We start from the raw sequence: 22861 nt of genomic DNA, 5'->3' as shown, positions 1-22861 counted from the left end.
ACGGACTAACTTTCAGTTCCGAAAAGATTTTGGTAAGTATAGTCCAAAGTTTAAAATAACAATAATAATCTGTCCTCATCCTCGTTACCTATCCTTTATCCAAACGCATATAAAACTCAACACAAAATAAAACATAATGGTCACAAAAACTCGAATGCATATCCACACTGTGCAATAATTTTAGAATGCTCCAGTTGAAGTTTGTTCTTAGTACTTCCAATTCTTTGAAAACGAAAAGAGCTTACAGAATTACAGACATAAATCCCTAGCTATCAAAAAGAGGGGACTTGTGAAGTACAATCCAAAGGATGAGACAAACCAGTTCCATTAAAATTAGATATTCACAATTAGCCATAAATAATTCCTGAGCCATCACTGGCGAAGCATGACAAGATAAAAAAAAAGAAATGGCGAAGAAAGAAGATTTATAGCCAGTGAAAATGAAAATGTAATGCAAATGTCGTTAATGTTTTCTTGTTTTTTGAAGGTGGTGTGGACCATGCAAAGTACTTGGGCCCCGACTAGAAACTTTATTGTCAGAATTCAAGAACATAGATTTGGCAAAGGTTGATATTGATAGTCATGACGATATTGCAATGGACCATGAGGTAAGGAGGAGGGTCTTTACTGGCCAAAATATTTGGGGGGGGGGAGCGAGGGATTATACCGACTGGCTGGTCATTTTTACCAATTTTTTTATAAATAATTAACATAATGTCCGTTTCGAACGCAAAATCACTGCAAGAGTCGGTAAAACTGCTGCATTTACCGACCGAAATTTCGGCATGGATCATGTCCCTATTTTCATGCTCTTTATTTAGCCAAATGGAAAATTGTGGCACCATCTGTAAAATCACGACAGGAGTCGGTAAAACTGCTGCGCTTACCAACCAAGTTTAATATTTCACAGAATGCCTTGTCAGTATTTTCGTGGTCTTTATTCAACCGAATAAAAATTTTTAGTGGCGTCGGAAAAATCGTGGTGCTTCGTGACATGATTTTACCGACTGATTTTTTTTCTGAGTACCTATAAACATTGGGCGAGGTGCCCCACTCTCCTCTCCCCATACTTGACGGCCCTGGTAAGGAGGGTGTTTGGTCTAGAGCTTGTTTGAAGATGGCTGTTAGAATAACTCGTTGCATAGGTTAAATGAAAGATTGATGTAGTTTTTTCCATTTTTTTTTCAAAGGTATCAACCCAAGGTAGTCAACCTGTCTTTGTATCAAATAGTTCGTGGCAATGAACTGTAGTAAGGAGTGACCCAGCTCAATAGTAACCGAAACTCTAAAAAACGGAATTTTGATATCAATATATGCATACAAAAATCGGATTTTTATGCTGATTTCAATATTTAAATTTCATCAAGTTTAGTTTTACCTATCAAAAGGAGAAAATTTGCCTTATTTTTAAAACAAGAGCTAAGAGCTAATATGGCACTTGTGACGAGGCCGGACAAGCCAAGAGCTCATATGGTATGAGCTCTAGCAAAATTCTAAGAATCAATAGATTAATTTAAAAGGAAAATCGGAGGCTTAATGCTGGTTGGGATTTAAAATAAGAGCTCTGACTCACAAGTTCCTTTTAAATATCAAAATTCATTAAGATCCGATCACCCACTTGTAAGTTATAAATACCTCATTTTTTCTACTTTTTCCTCTCCCTTCAGCCCACCAGATGGTCTATTTGGGGAAACCGACTTTATCAAGTCAATTTGTGCAGCTCCCGGACACGCTTACCAATTTCCATCGTCCTAGCACGTCCAGAAGCGCCAAACTTGCCAAAGCACTGAACCCCACCCCCTAACTCCCCCAAAGAGAGTGGATCCAGTACAGTTACGTCAATCACGTATCTACGACATTTGCTTATCCTACTCACCAAGTGTCATCCCGATTTCTCTACTCTAAGTGTTTTCCAAGATTTCTGGTTTCCCCCTCCAACTCTCCTCAATGTGAACAGATCTGGGTGGGATTTGTAATAAGAGCTATGAGACATGAGTTCTTTCTAAATATCAAATTTCATTAAGATCCGGTCACCCGGTCTTAAGTTAAAAATTCCTCAATTTTTTTAATTTTTCCAAATCAACACCCCCCAGCTCCTTCAAAATGAACAGATCTGTTCAAGTGTTTTCCAAGATTTCTGTTCCCCCCCCTCCAACCCCCTGTGTCCCCAGATCCGATTCGAATTGCAAATGGAGCATCCGAGAAATAAGATCCTTCTTTATATCAAGTTTCATTAAGATCCGCCGATCACCCATACGTAAGATAAAGATACCTCAATTTTCACGTTTTCCAAGAATTCCGGTTTCTCCTCCAACTTCCCCCCAATGTCACAAGATCTGGTCGGGATTTAAATAAGAGTTCTAAAGCACAAGACGAAATATCATATTTCATTAAGATCTGATCACCTGTTCGTAAGTTACATATATGTCATTTTTTCGAATTACTAAATTTCACCAAAGAGGGCGGATCCAGTCCGGTTGTGTCAGTCACGTATCTTGGACATGTTTTTATTACTCCCACCAAGTTGCATCAAAATCTCTCCGCTTTAAGTGTTTTCTAATATCCCCCCCCCCCAATGACGCTGGATCCGGTCGGGATTTAAAATGAGAGATCTGAGTTACGAGGTCCTTCTAAATATGAAATTTTATTAAGATACGATCACACCTTCGTAAGTTAAAAAATACCGCATTTTTCTAATTTTTCAGAATTAACCCTCCCCCCAACTCCCCCAAATAGAGCAGATCCGTTTCGGTTATGTCAATCACGTATCTAGGACGTCTGCTTATTTTTACCACCAAGTTTCATCCCGATCTCTCCACTCTAAGCGTTCTCCAAGATTTGGATCCAGTCACCGGATCCAGTGCGTATCCGTTCCGGCTATGTCAGTCACGTGTCTTGGACTTGTTTTTATTCTTCCCACCAAGTTTCATCCTGATCTCTCCGCTATAAGCGTGTTCCATGATTTCCGCCTCCCCCAACTCCCCCCTTTAATGACTCTGGATCCGGTTAGGATTTAAAATATGAGATCTGAGTTACGAGATCCTTCTAAATTTGAAATTTCATTAAGATCTGATGACTCCTTCGTAAGTTAAAAATACCTCATTTTTTCTAATTTTTCAGAATTAACCCTCCCCCCCCAACTCCCCCAAACAGAGCAGATCCGTTCCGGTTATGTTAATCACGTATCTAGGACTTCTGCTTGTTTTACCACCAAGTTTTATCCAGATCCCTGCACTCTAAGCGTTTTCCAAGATTTTAGATTCCCCCCTCCAACTCCCCCCAATGGCACGGAATCTCGTCGGGATTTAAAATAAGAGCTTTGAGACACGATATCCTTCCCAACATTAGATTTCATTAAGATCCCATCTCCCGTTCGTAAGTTAAAAATACTTCATTTTTATATTTTTTCCGAATTAACTGGAATTGAAAGTAAGGAGCAACAGTAAAACTTAAAACGAACAGAGATTATTACGTACATCCTCAATACCTCGCTCTTTACGCTAAATTATTTTTCAGTAATATCAAAAGAGCTATTTATTCTAATTAAACGGCCTTAGTGATTCAGGGGTCATTCTTAAAGATTTGGAACAAAATTCGAACTTTAGTGTAAAGAGCGAGGTATTGACGAGGGAGTGAACCCACTCATATACGCAATGAAAATATACGAATATAGAAGTTCGTTATGTTAGTTAATGTGTAAGTTAGGTATATTTATTGCTAATAAAAACGATCCTAAATAAAATTGAAGTTCTAGTGGCCTTTTTAAGTAACCAAAAAATTGCAGGACAACTAAGCCCCTTCCCCCTGCCCTTTTTTCTGAAAATCGTCCGATTAAACCTTTGAGAAAGTCATCTGAACAAAAAAAAGTAAAATCAAATATGCAAATTTCGTTTTAATTATTCATGTACGGTGAGCCAAAATCAAAACCTGCATAAATTCAAAAACGTACAGAAATTAAATATAAAGAAAATAAGTTTTTTCAACTGAAAGTAAGGAACAATATTAAAACTTAAAGCGAACAGAAATTATTACGTATATGAGGGGGCTCGTCTCAATACTTCGCTCTTTACGCTAAAGTATTCTTAGTAATTTCAAAAGAGCTATCTATATATATATAAATAAGTTTTCATTTATATAAATGACGACGGGGACACAGGGAATGTTCGATTAGCAATCACCATCAACAAAGCTCAAGGGCAATCATTAGAATCATGAGGTATAACTAAAAAAAACTAAAAAAAGGTAAAAATCTAAAAACTAAAAAAAAGACCATTTCAAAAACGAATGTATATACAGACCGGGACACAAATGACGACCGGGGCACAGGAAATATAAATGACGACCGGGACACTCAAAGAGAAATTACAGACCGGGACACCGGGACACAAATGACTACCGGGACACAGGGAGTATAAATGACGACCGGAACACAGGCACACAACTAAAACGGGGACGCCGGTGGGCACTGGGGGATATATAAATGACGACGGCGACACAGGGAATGGTCGATTAGCAATCACCATCAACAAAGCTCAAGGGCAATCATTAGAATCATGAGGTATAGATCTGAATACGGATTGCTTTCCCATGGACAATTATATGTTGCATGTTCAAGAGTCGGTAAACCTGACAATCTATTTATATGCACAGACAATGGGACAGCGAAGAATGTTGTATATTCGCAAGTTTTACGTAGTTAAAAACGTATATATATATATATATATATATATATATATATATATATATATATATATATATATATATATATATATATACATATATATATATATATATATATATATATATATATATATATATATATATATATATATATATATATATATATATATATATATATATATATATATATATATATATATATATATATATATATATATATATATATATATATATATATATATATATATATATATATATATATATATATATATATATATATATATATATATATATATATATATATATATATATATATATATATATATATATATTCACAGGTGGGACACAGGGACACAACTACAATGGCGCGTAACTAATATGGCGCGCAACGACATACGTGCGCGGGGGGAGGGGGGCTTTGGGGGGCGCGAAGTGCCACCCCAACAGCTAGTATATTCTAATTAAACAGCCTTTGTGATTCAGGGGTCATTCTTAAAGAATTGGAACTAAATTCGAATTTTAGTGTAAAGAGCAAGGTATTGACGAGGGGGCGGACCTCCTCATGTCCGCCCCCTCGTCAATACCTTGCAATGTTTTATAAATAACTAGCTGTTGGTGTGGTGCTTCGCGCCACACCAACACCTAGCTGGTGGGGGCGCTTCGCGCCCCCAAGCCCCCTGCGCGCGTAAGTCGTTACGCGCGACTTAAGTGCGACAATCCGTACAAATCTATACCGCATTTTTCTAACGATTGCCCTTGGGCTTTGTTGATGGTAATTGCTAATCGAATATTCCCTGTGTCCCCATTGTCATTTATATATCCCCCATGTGCCCTTCCGGCGTCCCCGTTGTAGTTGTGTCCCTGTGTCCCGGTCGTCATTTATATTCCCTGTGTCCCGCTTGTCATTTGTGTTCCGGTCTGTATTTTCTCTTTGAGTGTCCCGATCGTCATTTATATTCCTTGTGTCCTTGTCTGTAACATACGACAATAGATCAATTGTGTTGTAACTTTGTTCACGATACCATTCTACACATGTAGAAATAGAAGCAGTTTGATTAGGTGAAAGCATTCCCAAATGTTTGAGAAGTTTGGTTGCAATAGATAAGCACAAATCTTCAATCATAACTAAAGGTCAGTTATAAATTTCTGTTGCGATTTGTATTTCTCCCATAACTCTGTAGGAGACGAAGGAGAGCAACTTTTGCCGGAAGACACGGGCCGTAATGTCATGTCTATGAACCGGCGATTGTCCAGGATGTAAAAGCTGTTGTATCTAATCCCAAGATGGATTGTATGTAAATGTAATAAATGACGAATCATTAATCTATAGGCATAATATTTCATTGGGATGCATTTTTTATCCATTTCTTTGTTAGTGGCTGGATTTATCAATTTAATATTAAAGTGATAGCCGTCGGCTCCATCCCCAAAAAAATGATAGGATATTGTAGGGCATCCTAGCATCGATGAGCTTAAGCAATTCTTGTCAACTGATTGTTTCGCCTATAAAGAATAATATCTCGAGGTAAGAACTGATCACCGACCATTACGATTGCCACTTCGTTGATAGTTGCGTATCAGTAGGCATCAATTCGATTGCTGTTTTGAACAGAAGCACTAAATTATTATTTTTGTGGAAAAGATGTTGCAACTGGGAAACGATAGTCCTTTCAACTTCGTTTTTTTTTTTTATCATCGGTATCACTTTCAATTTGTTTGGATTGTTTTACCTTGGCTTGTCTTTCGTCGCTATGAAATACGTATCGCCGAACCTTTGTTTTTTTTTAACTAAAATCTGGTAGGCATTGATGACCTTATCCAAGTCAAAATCCCAAACCCAATCATCATCGCTATCATTTTCAGTTTTGATACGTTTTGACTCTCGCTTTCCAGGTTGATTTTCATCATATATGGCTTCTATATATGGATTCTCATATGTATATATAACGGATATGCGCTAATTTTTAACTGCGTAAAACTTGTGCATATACAACATTATTCGCTGTTCCACTGTCTGTGCATATAAATAGATTGTCTAGTTTACCCACTCTTGAGCATGCAACATATAATTTTCCATGGAAAAAACAATCCGTATAAAGATCTATACTGCATTTTTCTAATGATTGTCCTTGAGCTTTGTTGATAGTGATTGCAAATGCTAATCGAATTGGGAATTGCAATCTTTTAAATTTAAAAGGTAGATCTGCTGGAATCATGGGAGTGTGAGGAATAAGAACAGCCTCACTTTTTGAAGGCCCTGTCAAGATTGTTGCCTCTATTACGTTTTCCATTGTTTTTTTTTGTTTTTTTGTTTTTTTACGGCAAGTCGCGTGCCGTTGCAAAGCTTTGGTGGGTTAATATTTCGCAACAGTATTATTGGTACGCCTATTTCTAGTTGTAGCACGTGTGGTGGAAACCCAGGGAATTCAAAAATTCCGATGGATAGTTAACCGCTTCATTTGATTTCAGAACTGTGTCGACTGACTTGTAAATTTTTGCCTTGTCTCGAATCTTGGTCATTTGTGATTTTTATAATTGGTTAGAATATTTGGAAATACCTTTTCAACCAAATCATTTTTTGACGTCACTAAATTACAGAATTCAGGAGGCAGTTGTATACGTCCTGAAATTGAGTCAACTGGGAGCTTTCCGTTTCCAATTGCCAGCAATTGATCTGAAAATATTTCACCAGAGTGATCGTTTCGCAATCGGACACGCATATTTATAATTTTAATGTCTTTACGTGTACCCATAAATTATAATTTTTTAGACAAGCATTCATTTCGTCCGCAGGTTTCTATCTAGGAATAACAGGTAATGTTTGCCTGAAATCTCCCGCTTGCAATATTAATGTGCTGCGAAAGGGTTTGGAATTTCCTAGCAAATCTTGCAATGGTCGGTCAAGAGCCTCGAGCGATTTTTTGTGTGCCAACAATATGCATTGCTCCAATACTTTACCCATCCCAGATGATTTGGAAATGTTGCACGTTCGAGTTTCTGTAGATTGCATATTTATAGGCAATTTAAAAGTGGAATGAGAATATATAGAATATCGATAGATATTTTTTTTTGGTTAGTAAATTTAGTTTTTCTTTTTTTCTTTTTTTTTTTTAGTTTTTTTGTTTTTGTTTTTCATTTATTCTTTTTATTTTGGTAGAATACAGACAGACGGAAAGACAGACAGTTAATTTTTATATATACAGATAGATAGATATAGATTGCCGCAATGTAAATTGAACTCACATCCTTCGAATTCGAAAGAGAGCATCAAAGCCAATGTACTGTTTGTAAGTGTTAATAAAGTTTGTATTATTGAATACTTAATTAATATAGAGTGGTAGAGAAAATGGAAAAGAACCGAAACCTGTTTTTTTTTTTAATGATTGCCATTGAGCTAGTTTTTTTCTTTTTATGGCACTTGGTTAACAAGTGACATATAGCAATCGCAAATTCTGTCGGTCTGTCTGTCGGTCCCGGTTTTGCTACTTTAGGCAATTCCAGGTAAGCTCCTAGATACATGATTGACATAACCGGAATGGATGCGCTCTCTTTGGGGTAGTTGGGGGGGGGGGTTAATTCTGAAAAATTAGAAAAAATGAGGTATTTTTAACTTACGAACGGGTGATCGGATCTCAATGAAATTTGACTTTTAGAAGGATATCGTGCCTCAAAACTCTTATTTTAAATCCCGACCGGATCTGGTGACATTGGGGGGAGTTTGGGGGAACCTAAAATCATGAAAAACGCTTAGATTGGAAGGATCGGGATGAAACTTCATGGGAAAACTAAGCAGAAGTCTTAGATACGTGATTGACATATTTGGAACGGATCCGCTCTATTGGGGGGGGGGGATTAGTTCTGAAAAATTAGAAAAAACTGAGATATTTTTAACTCACGAAGGAGTGATCGGATCTTCGTGAAACTTCATATTTAGAAGGTCCTTGTAACTCAGATGCAATTTCTCAGAGCCAACCTTGCTTTTTTAGCAGCTGTCTCAAAGGGCTTTTCGTAGCTGGTTCAATCTATATATATAAAAATAAGTTGTATGTCTGTTATGTTTGTTACGCTATGTCTGTTACGCCAGATTATATCTTCTATATATATAAAAATAAGTTGTATGTATTTTTGTGTTGAGGGTTTGCATATGACGTCTGAAAAATAAAGAAGAAAAAGAAAACTGAAACTAAAAATGTAAAAACTGGGAATTGCATAAATATTTCAATATATTTTGACAATAGATTAAAGTAATTCGAAAACCTTTAAAACAGATACTTAAAATTTTAGGTTTATTATAAATTGTTGAGCTTTAGCATGCTTGGCACGTGAAGATTTTTCCAACTGTCAATGTTAGAATGAACATTGACAGATTGAAAAACATTGAAAAAGATAAAATATTACCAAATCCTACAATGGCAGAAGAAACAGCCGAGGAAGCTGCTCAAAGAGTTAATGCCAAAAGGCTTGCGGCTAAAGAACGCAAAACCGCGCAGTTAGATGAAGATCAACCTGGACAGCGAGAGTCAAAACGTATCAAAACTGAAAATGATAGCGATGATGATTGGGTTTGGGATTTTGACTTGGATAAGGTTATCAATGCCTACCAGATTTTAGTTAAAAAAACAAAGGTTCGGCGATATGTGTTTACGTCTGAAAAAAATAAAGAAGAAAAAGAAAACTGAAACTAAAAATGTAAAAACTGGGAATTGCATAAATATTTCAAAATATTTTGACAATAGATTAAAGTAATTCGAAAACCTTAAAACAGATACTTAAAATATTTAGGTTTATTATAAATTTTTGAGCTTTAGCATGCTTGGCACGTGAAGATTTTTCCAACTGTCAATGTTAGAATGAACATAGACAAATTGAAAAACATTGAAAAAGATAGAATGTTACCAAAAAGCAAAACCAGGCTTGCGGTTCAAAGAGAAAGGGCCAGATTAGGATATCTCTAAAACCATGGCACCGATGTCTCCATTTATGCTGAGCTATACTAATTCCTTATATAATCAGGAATTATTCTAATTTCAGTTGACAAATCAGATTCTTTGTTCAACCCTATAAAAATGACTGTATTCTATTCAACTACATCTACTTGCTTTCTATATTGTGAAAATACTATTTTGATCTTCGTATGCAACAATTGATACTCCTGTGTTATACAAAAATGCATTTTTTTGAAAAAAATTGATTCTATCTAAAATTATTTATTATTTAAGAATTAACGTCAATGTCCTTTACAATGAGCCATGAACCAGCTCTCTACGATGTTTCAGTGCCCCGCTTGCTGCGGAGGAAAAAACCGAAGAATATGATTCCATCCGGATGCAGAATATCGTGGTTGCAGCAACTTAAGTGGTTTTTGAATCCAATAAATTTTCCTTTTTGTTCAAACCAAGGAACTGTATTTTTTTTTAATGGGTCTTGGACATGGCGGTTCTTTTATACGTTTTGTGTTTCGATATGCCACTATTTGAAAAGTTATTAGCTGTTTTATTTCTTACTATGGGATGTGACCGTCTCTTACAAGGTTGCTAGTTACCGCTGTAGGAAAAAGATTATACAAATTTTCCTGATTACATACAGGAAAAGCCTATGGCTTTTTCTTATTTGTAAGAGTAAGAGATGATCTTCAGTATGGCACGTCCAGACAAGTAACTTTTCAAAAGGTGCTTGTATTATCTTAACTTTTAAATATTATCTTCCGTGGTCTGTTCTTTACTAGGTTTCAGCTATATCCGATGAAACTTACATATAATGAACTTTATTGATCTTTTATGTAAATATGGCCGTGATCGTATCTTACTAGGTTGCTAGTTATCGCTGCAACCCTGATGTGCACATAAACTCCTTGTATATGCTCTATATAGTCCTGGTTACACACAGGAACAAACTTACGCCTTTTTCTTCTTTGGAATAGTAAGGACAGACCTCAAATAATCACGCTGCTAACTAAATCCAATATATGCAAGGGCTTGTTCTTCGAATGGTCGTCTCTTAATATAAATTTCAGTTACTATGGGCTATAATTCGTCCTTTTATTTAATGTTTTTCTAATGATCGTCTTTTAATATACTCTTCACTATAACTAGCCTTCGAAGATACCAATAGAAAAAGGGAGACACTTCAGTGCTGAAAATGCCAAAAAGTGATTTTTCGTTTGAACTGTAATTCTCCTGTGCAGGGTTTTTGACCATGTATTGGTGCATTTTTTATTTCGATATGACGCCATTCTCGAGGGATTTCCTGCTTTTCTTTGAAATTAGCCATAAATTAGGTTTGACAATAAACTTTTGATTATAATATTAACCGAAATAATAGTTGCCATTCCTGAATCCGCGTTAGATGACAATTTTTTCTCATCTGGCTGCACCCATAATTATGCTATCTGGTCAATAGATAATTGTTTTGCATCATCATGTAGAGAATGATTTATTTTGGTATTTCACTTACTATGGACTAGAGTTCGTCCTTTACTACAATTACTATATGTCTTGGTTTGTTCTTTTCTAGTTTTCAGCTATCCCTACAGCCATAATTCCGATGAAAGTTACATAATCCTTGTTTATAATAAACTATACCGACCCATTATATAGTTTCAGCTATTTCTACAACCATGATACAGATGAAATTTACATAATCCACATTTATCATGAACTATACCGATCCTTTTTGTAGGCTAATCAAAGATAAATTAAACAGGAAAAAGACTACGGCGTCTTCTTAGTTTGAATAGTTTTAGTCATACCTCAGAGAATAAAGCATCTAAGTATGTCAAAAATACGGCACCTTACTCTAGAAAAGTTTATCAATGATAACGCTGCCACTAAAGCTAAGGTTACTATTTTTGATTAATCTTTCAGTTACTATAAGCTAGCGTTCGTTCTCTATTATAATTTATATAACTATATCTACATGCTTCTAATAATGATAAAAAATTTATTTTCATCTTCGTGTTCAAGAGGTTGTTAATAACATTTGCTACTCCAGTGTTATAAAAATTTAAATACATCAGCTTCCTTTCAAATGAGCTATTAAACAGCTCTCTAATATGCTCCAGTGCCCCGCTAGCTGCAGAGAAAAAAAAAAGCGGAAAGAATAAAACAACGCTGCTGTCGATGCGAAATATCTTAGCTACAGCCACTTTTGTAGTTTTTCAAGCCAATGGATTTTCCTTGTTGTTTAAGCCAAGGAACTAAGTTTCAATTACAAGGGTTTTGGACGAGGTGGTTTTAATAGTATGCTTTGCCTTTCGATCTGACGCTAGTTTTAAGAGTTATAATGATAATAATAACAGTTTACTCAAAACCCGCTTGTTTTAACAAGCGGGACAATCTTGTTTTAACAAGCAAGTTATCTATGTAATCAAAGGGTGGTAAGGACCCAAGCGTTGACAGGCAACAGCACCTAATTTAGCGTAAAGTTTTTTTATAAACAAAAATAATATCAGTGGCACCAAACTTTCTATTAATCTTCTGATTTCTATAAGAACGCGGCAGATACAGTAAATATTTGCAATAATGAAAATGCAGAACTCTTATATTCTGTAAATATTGATTACGAAAAAACTGGCGCAAACCGGACAGAAACAATATAGATTAATCACAATATGTAAAATAAAGTCTGGATAAAGCCTTTCGTGAAAGTCTACCTAGGTTCGCGACAATTTTTGCGTATCCAGTTTTAATTTTACTTTTAATATCATTAAGCCCACAAGATCGAAAAGCCGATAAGGATGAACAAATACTAATACCAAGACACCGAATCGAAGAAAGAAGCTTAATTGAAAAAGAACCACAAGCAAAATCACTACTTTAATAATTAGTATTAAAAACTAGATATTTACATTTTTCAGCATTAAGTTTCAGGCTGATTTCCTCAAAAGACTTAAAAACAAGCTGCGTCGACAAGCTAGTTATTGGCTGTTTAATCTCTTAATATGGAACGTGACCGTCTCTTTCTAGGTTGCTAGCTACCGCTACAACCTGGATATACAGTTCTGATGAATAAAAATATATAAATAAATTAGGAGTAATAATCTTGCCTCTGACAACGACTGTTAAGCTAAATAAGAATGTAGCACCTTATGAGTAATAGCTACTTCAGATTTTTGCATTTCAGATCATTCCAAATTTTGGAAAAACCTGTCTTCTGCCATGTTTTGATCTATATAAGAAATTTCAACATCTTAACTTATTCTCAAGTAAACCTTTTAAGAGTGGTTAATAGTTTTTCTTTTCAGGTGAAAGCAGTACCTACAGTCCTCGCCATGAAGAATGGGAAAGTCCAAGATATGTTTGTTGGTGTCTTGGATGATGATAAATTAAGAGCATTCATAAAAAAACTATCTTCATAATCAAAAGCTAGAATCAGTTTAATTTGTGTGGATTGTTGGAGGGGTGATAACTTTTCTCTTTACTAGCTGCAGAAATGTAAGCAGATGAAAATCATAACTACTGATGTTTGTATGATTTTACATTGACATCAAATGCAGTTATGTTAAAGCTACTTTGGTCTTATTGATTAAACAGGTTTCAAAATGTTTATTTAATATCTCTTTGTTTGGTATGTTATTTAATTGATGTCTCCTTAAAATGTGAATCTAATTCTTTGTCTGTTGCTAATTAAGAATAATATTAGTGAATGGCGTGCACAATCCTGAGGCATAACTTACAACCCATATCCCGTGATCGGGGGATTGTGTCAATCCCTAAGGTATTGTTATATGATCTTTGGACTATTTTAAACAAAATATCTGTCTCAAAGGTTAGATTGGATGCTTTTTTGGGAAAGACGGCGGGAGGTGGTTATTTGCCCTCTGACCACTTTCGACTCTTTAAAATGGAAATAGAATTTCCAATTTCCAATCAAATGAATTTCCTCGAAATTTTATACGGTCACGTTTTCCATAAAAACTTTATATACCCCAAGGGAAAAATTAAAACCCTTGCTTCAGCACTCTGGGGGTTGTATCAACCCCGAAAGTTTTGTTATGTAATTTTTAGACGAAATAAAACACAATGGCTATCTCAAATTTCCGTAGATGCTAGAATTTTTAAGATTTCGGTAGATGCCCTCCAAGCACTTTTGACTCTTAAAAAAGGAACTAGAACTTTCGATTCCCAATCAAATTAGCCCTCTCCGAAGTTTTACAGCCAGTTCTTACATATCAATCTTATATGTCCGGGGGCATAACTTACAAAACTTGCCCGGGCTCTAGTTTTTTTTCAACTCCTGAGTTTTTGTTGTCTGATCTTTGAGCTTTTTTGAGCAAAATAGCTATCTTAAATTCTGATCGGATGCATGTGGGGAATAGAGGGCTTGGGGGGCTAATTGCCCTTCGATCACTTTTGAATCTTAAAAAGGAACTAAAACTTCCGATTTCTAATCAAATGAGTCCCTCTGAAGTTTATAAGACCACTTCTTCCGTAAAAACCTTGTATACCTTTAGGGCATAAATACAACGCTTACCCCCGGGCTCTGGGGCTAGTTGGCCTCTGGTCGATCACTTTTGACTCATAAAAGGACATTAGAACTTCTAATTTTTTATCAGGGCAATTCTTATAGAAGGAATTGTCGTAGAAACTTCGAAAAGGACTCATTCGATTGGAAGTTTAGAGGGCTAGTGCTCTTTTTAATAGTCGAAAGCAAATGGAGGGCAATTAGCCCTCCTCCCCCACGCCCACCTTTTTCCCAAATACATCCAATCAAAATTTTGAGTTAGCCATTTTTTTTCAGCCCTCAGTGCAAGGGTTATAAGTTATGACCTGGGGGCATATAAGGTTTTTATAGAAAGGGTGATCGTTTAAGCTTCGGAGGGGGCTTATTGGATTGGTAATCGAGTGCTCTTTTTAGGATTCAAAGTGATCAGAGGACAGCTTACCCCCCCCCCCCACTTACATCATTCCCCCAATCATATCAAATGAAAATTTTGAAATGGCAAGGGTTGTAAGTTATGCCCGGGACATATAAGCTTTTTAGGGAAGGGATGGTTGTGTGAGGAAGCCCATTTGATTGGAAATGTATAGTTATAGCTCCCTTTTAAGAGTCAAAATTAATGGAAGGAAACTAGCCCCCTCCCTGACACTCTCTTTTCCCCAAACGCATGCGATCAAACTTGTGAGATGGCCATTTTGTTTACAATAGTCCAAAGGGCATATACAAATAGTTTCAGGGTGGAGACAACTCCCACAGCCCTCAGGGCAAGGGCTGTAAATTATGCCCTGGAGGCATATAAGATTCCTATAGAAAGTGTGGTCGTATAAACTTGAGAGGGGCCTCATTGGATTGGTAATCAGAAGTTCTAGTGGCTTTTTTAAGAGTCAAAGTGATCGGAGGGCAGCAATCCCCTTCCTCCCTCTACACGTCGTATTTTTCTGAAATAAATCTTTGAGGTAACCATATTATTCAAATAGTCCAAAGATCACGTAACTAGGCTTTTGGAGTTAACACAACCCCCCAGAGCCTGTAGGCAAGGGTTGTAAGTTATACCCCGGGGGACATTTAAGGTTTTATAGAAGAGATGGTTGTGTAAACTTTAGACGAGGTTCATTTGGTTGAAAATTGGAACTTCTATTTTCCTTTAAAGAGTCAAAAATAATGGAGGGCACAATGGAGAGCAGTATGGCAAGGGCTGTAAGTTGTGCCCTGAGGGAATATAAGGTTTTTATGGAATGGGAGGTCGTATAAACTTCAGATGGGACTCGTTTGATTTGAAATTGGAAGTTATAGTTCCTTTTTTAAGAGTCAAAAGTAATTAGAGAGCAACCAGTCCCACGCCCATCATTTCCCAAAACAAATATCCAAACAATGTTTTGAGACATATAGTTTCTTCAGCATTGTCGAAAGATTCAGTAATTATGTGTTTGGGGATGCCCCTTCCTTCAGCCTTTGGGCAAAGGCTTTAAGTTAGGCAATTTGTTTATTGTTTACATATAGTATTTGTTATTGAAAAAAGGTATGCATGTTTGACTTCTATTTCGCCAAAATACTAAGGGCATTAAGGTGACTCTTTCAGGAAATGTTGTGGGAAGTATTGAACTAATTCAGAACATTTCTTAATAAATGTATATCTCATATCTCTAATTCCAAAATGAGACATCTTCGATAGAAGAATTTCATGGGTTAAGGAATCGAATGCCTTGCGAATATCCAGGAATATAGCAGCCGGAATTAATCCCGAATCTAATGCAGAATGTATAAAATTCAAAAGGGGCATACAGGCATTCTCAGTGGAGTGCTTCATTCGGAAACCAAATTGAAAATCATGACGAAATTTTTTTAATTTTGAAAATTTTAGATGAGAAAGCATAGCCTTTTCGAAGATTTTACTAAATACTGATAAAATTGAAATTGGTTGATAATTTGCTGGATCATTTCTTGGTCCACCTTTATACAGAACAATAATCCGAGCACGCTTGAGAGCATCTGGAAAAACTGCATATTTAAATGAAAGATTAACAAGTTTTGTTAGAGGCACAACTATTGAAAGAAGAATAGATTTAACTACCTTAGTAGGAATAGAATCTGGCCCAGATGAAGACGAGTTTTTCAAGCCATTAACAATTTTAGTAATTTCACTTACTATTACTGGCTCTAGAAACATAGACTTAATACAAGACGGCCTGAGGTAAGATCTAAAGTCCAGCTTAGGCCAAGATAAAGTAGCTGTGGAAGCAATATTCTTACCAATACTAGCGAAGAATGAAGTGAATGCTTCTTGGACATTAAGTTCACCCTCTACAGCTTCATCACCAATGACCAGACTCACAGGTAAAGAGCTAGATTGAGCACCAGGTTTAAGCACAGAATTTATTGCCTTCCAAGTTTTACGAATATCATTGTCACACGCAGAAAAATTATTTAGATAATAAAGAGATTTGGCTTTTCTACACAAGGAATTATGTACATACATATATATATATATATATATATATATATATATATATATATATATATATATATATATATATATATATATATATATATATATATATATATATATATATATATATATATATATATATATATATATATATATATATATGTATATATATATATATATATATATATATATATATATATATATATATATATATATATATATATATATATATATATATATATATATTCCGGAAAATCTTGAATTGACAAAGACGAATAGCACTCGGTGAAAGTTTAGCCCATTTATAAGACCTCCACAGATTATTTTTCTTTCTCCAGCTTTTGAGAAGTCCGGACGTCATCCATGGGCTTAGAGGAACAATCCTTTTAGACTAGCGATTAGAATGTGGTACTTTACAAATGCTAAGAATAGCCTCTTTTATGGTTCTATAAAACGACTAAAATAAACAAGAAAAACCCTTATCATTATCAAATAAGCTCCACGAATTTTTCAACAATTTAGACCCAAGAAGAGATAACTCACCAAACCTAATAGAATAGGAATCAAACACTTGAGCCTGGTTATTCTTTCCCTGATTAAAGCTGCACCGAGAATATATTGGAAAATGATCAGAGATATCAGTAACTAAAATTGAGTTTTCCTTCAAGCTAAGCGTAGAGAAAATATTATCAATCAAAGAAGCTGTAACATTAGTTTCTCGTGCGGGGATGGATGTAGTTGTTAGAGTCTCTGCGGCAAGCATAGTTGAAAGAAAACCAACTGAAGCCGAAGAATTTGAATCCATCAAATTTATGTTAGTCACTCATTATGATTAACTGACACGGACGTTCCAATATTATGTCAATTATTTCTTCAAGATTCCGAAGAAACAACGAAACCGCACCACTAGGAGAACGACAAATATTGCCTATGATTAGATCAATACCATTAACTCTATTTTCTATAAATTGTGACTCAAAGATACCTTCAAAATTCCTTGATAAGTCATCCCGCAAGCAGAAATGCAGATTACTAGATACATACATGGCAAGACCTCCTTTAGCCATCTTGCAGCGGTTTACATGTCCCATTTTATAGCCATGGATATCCAAAAGCTTTTCATTGCCAGAATCCAAAAATGTCTCGTACAAATCACCAAACCGACATATTTATTCGGCTTTTTGACTATGGTGAATAAAATGACTATCTTAGAATTTTGATCCGGTGACTTGGGGATAAAATGAGCGTGGGAGGGGGCCTAGGTGCCCTCCAATTTTGTTGGCCGCCTAAAAAGAGTACTAGAAATTTTAATTTCTGTTAGAATGAGCCCTCTCGTGGCATTCTAGGTTGATACGGTCACCCCTAGGGAAAAAAACAAATAAACACGCATCCGTGATCTGTCTTCTGGCAGAAAATGCACATTTTTGTAGATAGGAGCCTAAGAATTCTACAATAGGGTTCTCCAATACACTGAATCTGATGGTATGATTTTCGTTGCGATTCTATGACTTTCAGGGGGTGTTTCTAAAATATGGTAAATTTTCTCAGGCTCGTAACTTTTGATGGGTAAGACTAAACTTGACGAAAATTACATATTTAAAATTAGCATTGAATGGCGATTCTTTTGATGTAACTATGTGTATCAAAATTCCGTCTTTTACAGTTCTGTTGCTATTGAGCCGAATCGCTCCTTACTACAGTTCATTACCACGAACTGTTCTTCAACACAGAATTTTCTGTCCAAAATATGGATAATTTAGAGCTGTTTCTAAAAACTTTAATTTTTTAGGAATTTTCCTGAAAACTTAAGAAATCCTTTCCTAAGATATAGACAAAACCAGCTGCCTTTCGTATCTATTTTTTATGAGCAAAGAGATATTTCAAATAAGTAACGGGTGAAATAAAAAACATTCAGCATCCGCTTCGTAATCAGACTGTTTTTTCTTCTTTTTCAACCGAGTTGGCAGGGTTTTTGTTTCAAATGTTGGTTGAATATTTAGCTCCTCTGCCACTCCTCTGACGTCAACTAGAATACTTCCAAAGCCATCGTCACAACGTACCGTTTGTAAGTACAATTTAGTTTTGCTTAGTTGATCTTTGACAGCAGCCAAGCCAAATTGTTTGGATTGTAACTGCTTACTTGTTATTTTGATTTCAAATAGTATACTAAGTCATAAAACCACACTTACAACAAAATTGTATCATTTAATGTTTTTTGCCAGAACTAAAGCTTGTACTCGCGAGTTGTTTCATGTTGACCTATTTAAGGTGCGATCTTCGTAAATGTCTATTAAAGCGTTATGACCGTTTATTTTTCCGTCACCCTCTTTCTGTTCATTTGATTTCCTGGCTTTTTTTTATTGATTTTTCTTTAAATTCGTCTTAATCCTTTTCTTTGGATTCTATCCTCTTATTATTTTTGCATTCAGGAAGAGTGGGTGGAACTTTTGGCCAAAAACTTGAATTACTTTCTGGTTTCTACTGCCTTAGTTTACGAAAAGTCTACGGAAATTTGTTGCAAAAATAGAAAATTTGACTTTTGTTTTTCGATCATCAAATTCCTTGCGCAAGATAAAGAACAAATGTTCGAAATAACCGAAATCAAATTGCTCAAAATAAAGAAGAAATTTGACACTTAAAACGAGCAACAATTTTGAAGCTACTTATAAACTATATTTGTTTTCCAAATGTTATGGGGAGGACTGCCCCCTTTGCCCCGCATTTCAATGACCCCACTTGTTCTCTGCATCTAATTGCACATGTTTTCCATTTCTGAATTTTTTGTTTATGTATGACGTCACTTAGCCTCAGTTATCCTGCATTAACCAGGATTAGGAGGTGTAAATTATCCGACGAATAGCCAAACGGGGTGAAGGGATGACAGCCACTCCCAAACACTTTTTCTGCTTGGTTAGCTTTAAGTTGTTCTTTACTTTTATGTGAAAAAAGAACTTTTTTATGCGAAAAAAGAACTTTTTTTCTATGTAATATAAAAACAAAAGCCTTCAGAAAACATCCAGCTTAAAACCTCATAAAATTTTATTATATTCTTACCACGACGTTTTCAGGCGATTTCTTGTTTCTGAGGAAGGGGTAATTCTTTAATTAGTCCTAACTGAACTTTTGTAAAATGATGACGTTAGAACGGTTTTATTTTTGGTTTGATTTTTACTTTTCTCCTTATTACTGTAATATTTTTATTTGATTACAAACTGTAAAAATATTTATAGAGTCTGAGCAATAGATAATCTTTAATTTGAACCTGAAAAATACCTGAAAACTGTAAAATTGGATCCTTCCAGTGGAAAGGGAGTTTCCACTCCAAATTCAACGAATTTTTTTCTCAAGAATTGACAGACGAGTATTTTAAGTATTATGAAGATAATAAGTCTAGGCCATCCTTGGCCATCCTTGCGACAGAAGGGATTGAACGTGACCGCTCTCAGTTCAGCAGCACACACGTATCCACTAGGCTGTCACAAGGTACATTTAGATAGTTTTTATTGACAAATTGACTTGTGTAATCAATTATAGCAGCTGATTTTATTTGAAGTAACAATCCATTGACAGTGGCAAATTATAGATCTGTTTATAAGATTACCATCAGGTTTTTACCAAAGTAAATAGGATTGATAGAAATTTTAGAGATGGCCGTTGGTTGTTGATAAAATTATGAAAACAGCTACAATACAAGTTTTGAGATAGCTATTTTGTTCAAATTAATTGAAAGGTCCGGAAATTATAAGTTTGAGGAAGACAGCCCTCCGGGAAAGAGTTTGTAAATAATGCTCTGGGGGCATATAAGGTATATAGTGGCATATCGGAATGATAATCAGAAGTTATAGTGTTTTTTGAAGATTCAGAGTGATCAGAGGGACTTAGAGTGGGGAGGTGGTTCCAAGGTCAAAAACATATTATCTGGACCCTTTACTCACGTTTTACAAAATAGATATTACAAATTTTTTATTAGATGTGTTTAGGGAATGGATAGCCATGGGAGAGGGAATGGTTGCCATCTAATCACACTTGACTATTATAAGGGCACTAGCCTTTTCAATTTCCAATCAAATGAGCTCTTCCTGAAGTTTTTATGACAACAAACGGCCAACTTGAATTTTCTGTCAGATCAATTTCGAGAAAATGCGATTAGTGTTTGGGAGGGTATCCACCCTCCGATCACTATGTATCTAGAAACTACACTAGAACTTCTGGTTAATAATCTGATAAGTCCTCTGAAGCGTGTACGATCAGCCTATTTATTTAAACCTTATATACCCCCAGGATATAATTTGCAATTTTAGTCGTGACGGCAGTGGGGGGATGTCATCCTCAAAGGAATAATTTCTGGACCCTTTAATTACGTTGAACAAAATGGCTAATTCAAAATTTGGTTTGATATGAGTCGGGAAATAAAGGGCGTGAGAGGGGGATTATTTGTCCTCCATTCACCTTCGACTATAAAAAAGAATGCTCACCCTTTCGGTATCCAATCGAATGAGATCTTTTTCAAGTTTCTGCGACAACAAATGACCATCCACTTCCCATCACTCTGAACATAAAGCAGCTCTAGAAACTTCTGATTATGAATCCAATGAGTTCCTTCCAAAATTTATACTATCACCCACTATACAAACTTTATATGGCATCAGGGCATAACCTACAACCCTTGCCCTGAGGCTCTAGGGGGCTGTCATCCTCAAATACATAATTTCCTCACCTTTCAACTACGTTGAACTCAATAGCTATCTAAAAAAATTTTATTGTATGTGTTTATGGAAAGGGTGGGCGTGGAAGGAGGATAGTTGATCTCCAATTGTTTTTTACTATTAAAAAGAACACAGCCCTTTCAATGTCCAATCGAATGAGCTTTTCCAAAGTTTCTAAGACATCTCCTTCGATACGAAGTGCAGTGGTCTAAAACCATAAGTAAACAAAAAATAATTTTCTCCTACATAGCTCATGTAGACATAGCATTACGCAGCGCTATTGCTCTGCCGATAATATAGATTTTAATTCATGTTTTGTGTCGTTTTCACAAAAATAATCACAAAAACTAAACGCCTTAAAAACCCAAAATGGTTATGTGTGCAATGTCGACAGTTAAGGATTGAAAATGACCAAGTAAATATAATCGATAATCAGCCAGAAGTGTTCCAGCAAAACAAAGCTGTTAAATCCCACCTTGCTTCTAATGAAGAAAGTTCGCTTATTTCCAACAATAATCAAGTTGATGAAAACGTACCAACTGGTATTGGAAATTCCCCAATCGTACCTTCTTTTTCGAGCAATGACAACAGTAATTCTGCTTGATCGATTGATTCTACAAAAGTAACCATTACCATTAATCACAAATTACTCTTAATGAATTTTGATATTTAGAAGAACATCGTGACTCAGAGCTCTTATTTTAAATCCTGACCGGCATTAAGCCTCTTATTTTCCTTTTTAAATCAATCTATTGATTCATAGAATTTTGTTAGAGCTCATACCATATGATCTCTTGGCTCTTAGCTCTTCTCGCCTCGTCACAAGTGCCAACAAGAGCTCTTAGCTCTTGTTTCTCATGGTTTTTGTCAAATAGTTTTGGAAAACCTTTCCCAAGCTCATGGATGATTAGCACATGGGTCACAGAGGTTATTGGGTGGCAGGTTCAATCCTACGTGTCGCAATGATTTGACCCTTGGTCCTTGATCCAAGGATTTGATCCTTGGTAAATAACTATAAGTATAAATAAAAACCTTGTGATTTACTTTTCCTCCTCAACGTCTCGCTCTTTACGCTAAAGTTTGACTCTCTCTTAGCTCTACTTTTAAAACAGTAAAAAACTTTAGCGTAAAGAGCGGGGCATTGATGAGGAAGCATCCCCTTTCATATACGAAGTAATTTCTGTTCGTTTTAAGTTTTAATTTCGCTCCTTACTTTCCGTTAAAAAAACTTGTTTTTTTTAATTTAATTTCTGAACGTTTTTGAATCAATGCATGTTTTGATTTTGGCTCTCCGCAGATGAATAACTAAAACAAAATTTGCATATATTTTATTTTTGCTAAATGGCTTTCTCATTATTTTGACCGAACGATTTTGAGAAAAAAAAGGAGCGGGGGAGGAGGCCTAGTTGCCCTCCGATTTTTTGGTCACTTAAAAAGGCAACTAGAACTTTTAATTTTTTGACTAATGTTTTTATTAGTAAGACATATACGTAACTTACAAATTAGCTTACCTAACGAACTTCTGTAATCTCATGTTTTTATTACGTATATGAAGGGGTTCACCCCCTCGTCAGTACCTCGCTCTTTACAC

At 35.6% G+C, this 22861-nt stretch overlaps 3 protein-coding genes across 7 annotated transcripts in view; 2 read left to right on the top strand and 1 right to left on the bottom strand.

The window, feature by feature from the left end:
* LOC136030455 (thioredoxin, mitochondrial-like) overlaps positions 1 to 13226 on the top strand; it is a 36268-nt gene extending 23042 nt beyond the window's left edge. The window contains exons 2-3 of the mRNA XM_065709462.1: positions 488 to 608; positions 12923 to 13226. Coding sequence (XP_065565534.1) covers positions 488 to 608; positions 12923 to 13036 — 235 coding nt within the window. The 3' untranslated portion in view covers positions 13037 to 13226. The remainder of the gene's footprint in view (positions 1 to 487; positions 609 to 12922) is intronic.
* Positions 1 to 22861, bottom strand: part of LOC136030462 (uncharacterized) — a 417595-nt gene that overhangs the window by 22752 nt on the left and 371982 nt on the right. The gene's annotated exons all lie outside the window — the stretch shown is intronic.
* LOC136042387 (uncharacterized) overlaps positions 8298 to 22861 on the top strand; it is a 250361-nt gene continuing 235797 nt past the window's right edge. Inside the window, exon 1 of the mRNA XM_065727394.1 lies at positions 8298 to 9266. The gene's annotated coding sequence lies outside the window, so the exon portion shown is untranslated. The remainder of the gene's footprint in view (positions 9267 to 22861) is intronic.

The sequence above is a fragment of the Artemia franciscana genome, chromosome 1, assembly GCF_032884065.1.
Source record: "Artemia franciscana chromosome 1, ASM3288406v1, whole genome shotgun sequence".
In the NCBI taxonomy this organism is placed as follows: Eukaryota; Metazoa; Arthropoda; class Branchiopoda; order Anostraca; family Artemiidae; genus Artemia; species Artemia franciscana.
Note: the sequence above shows the minus strand (reverse complement) of the source record. Positions and strands in the feature narration are given on the sequence as shown.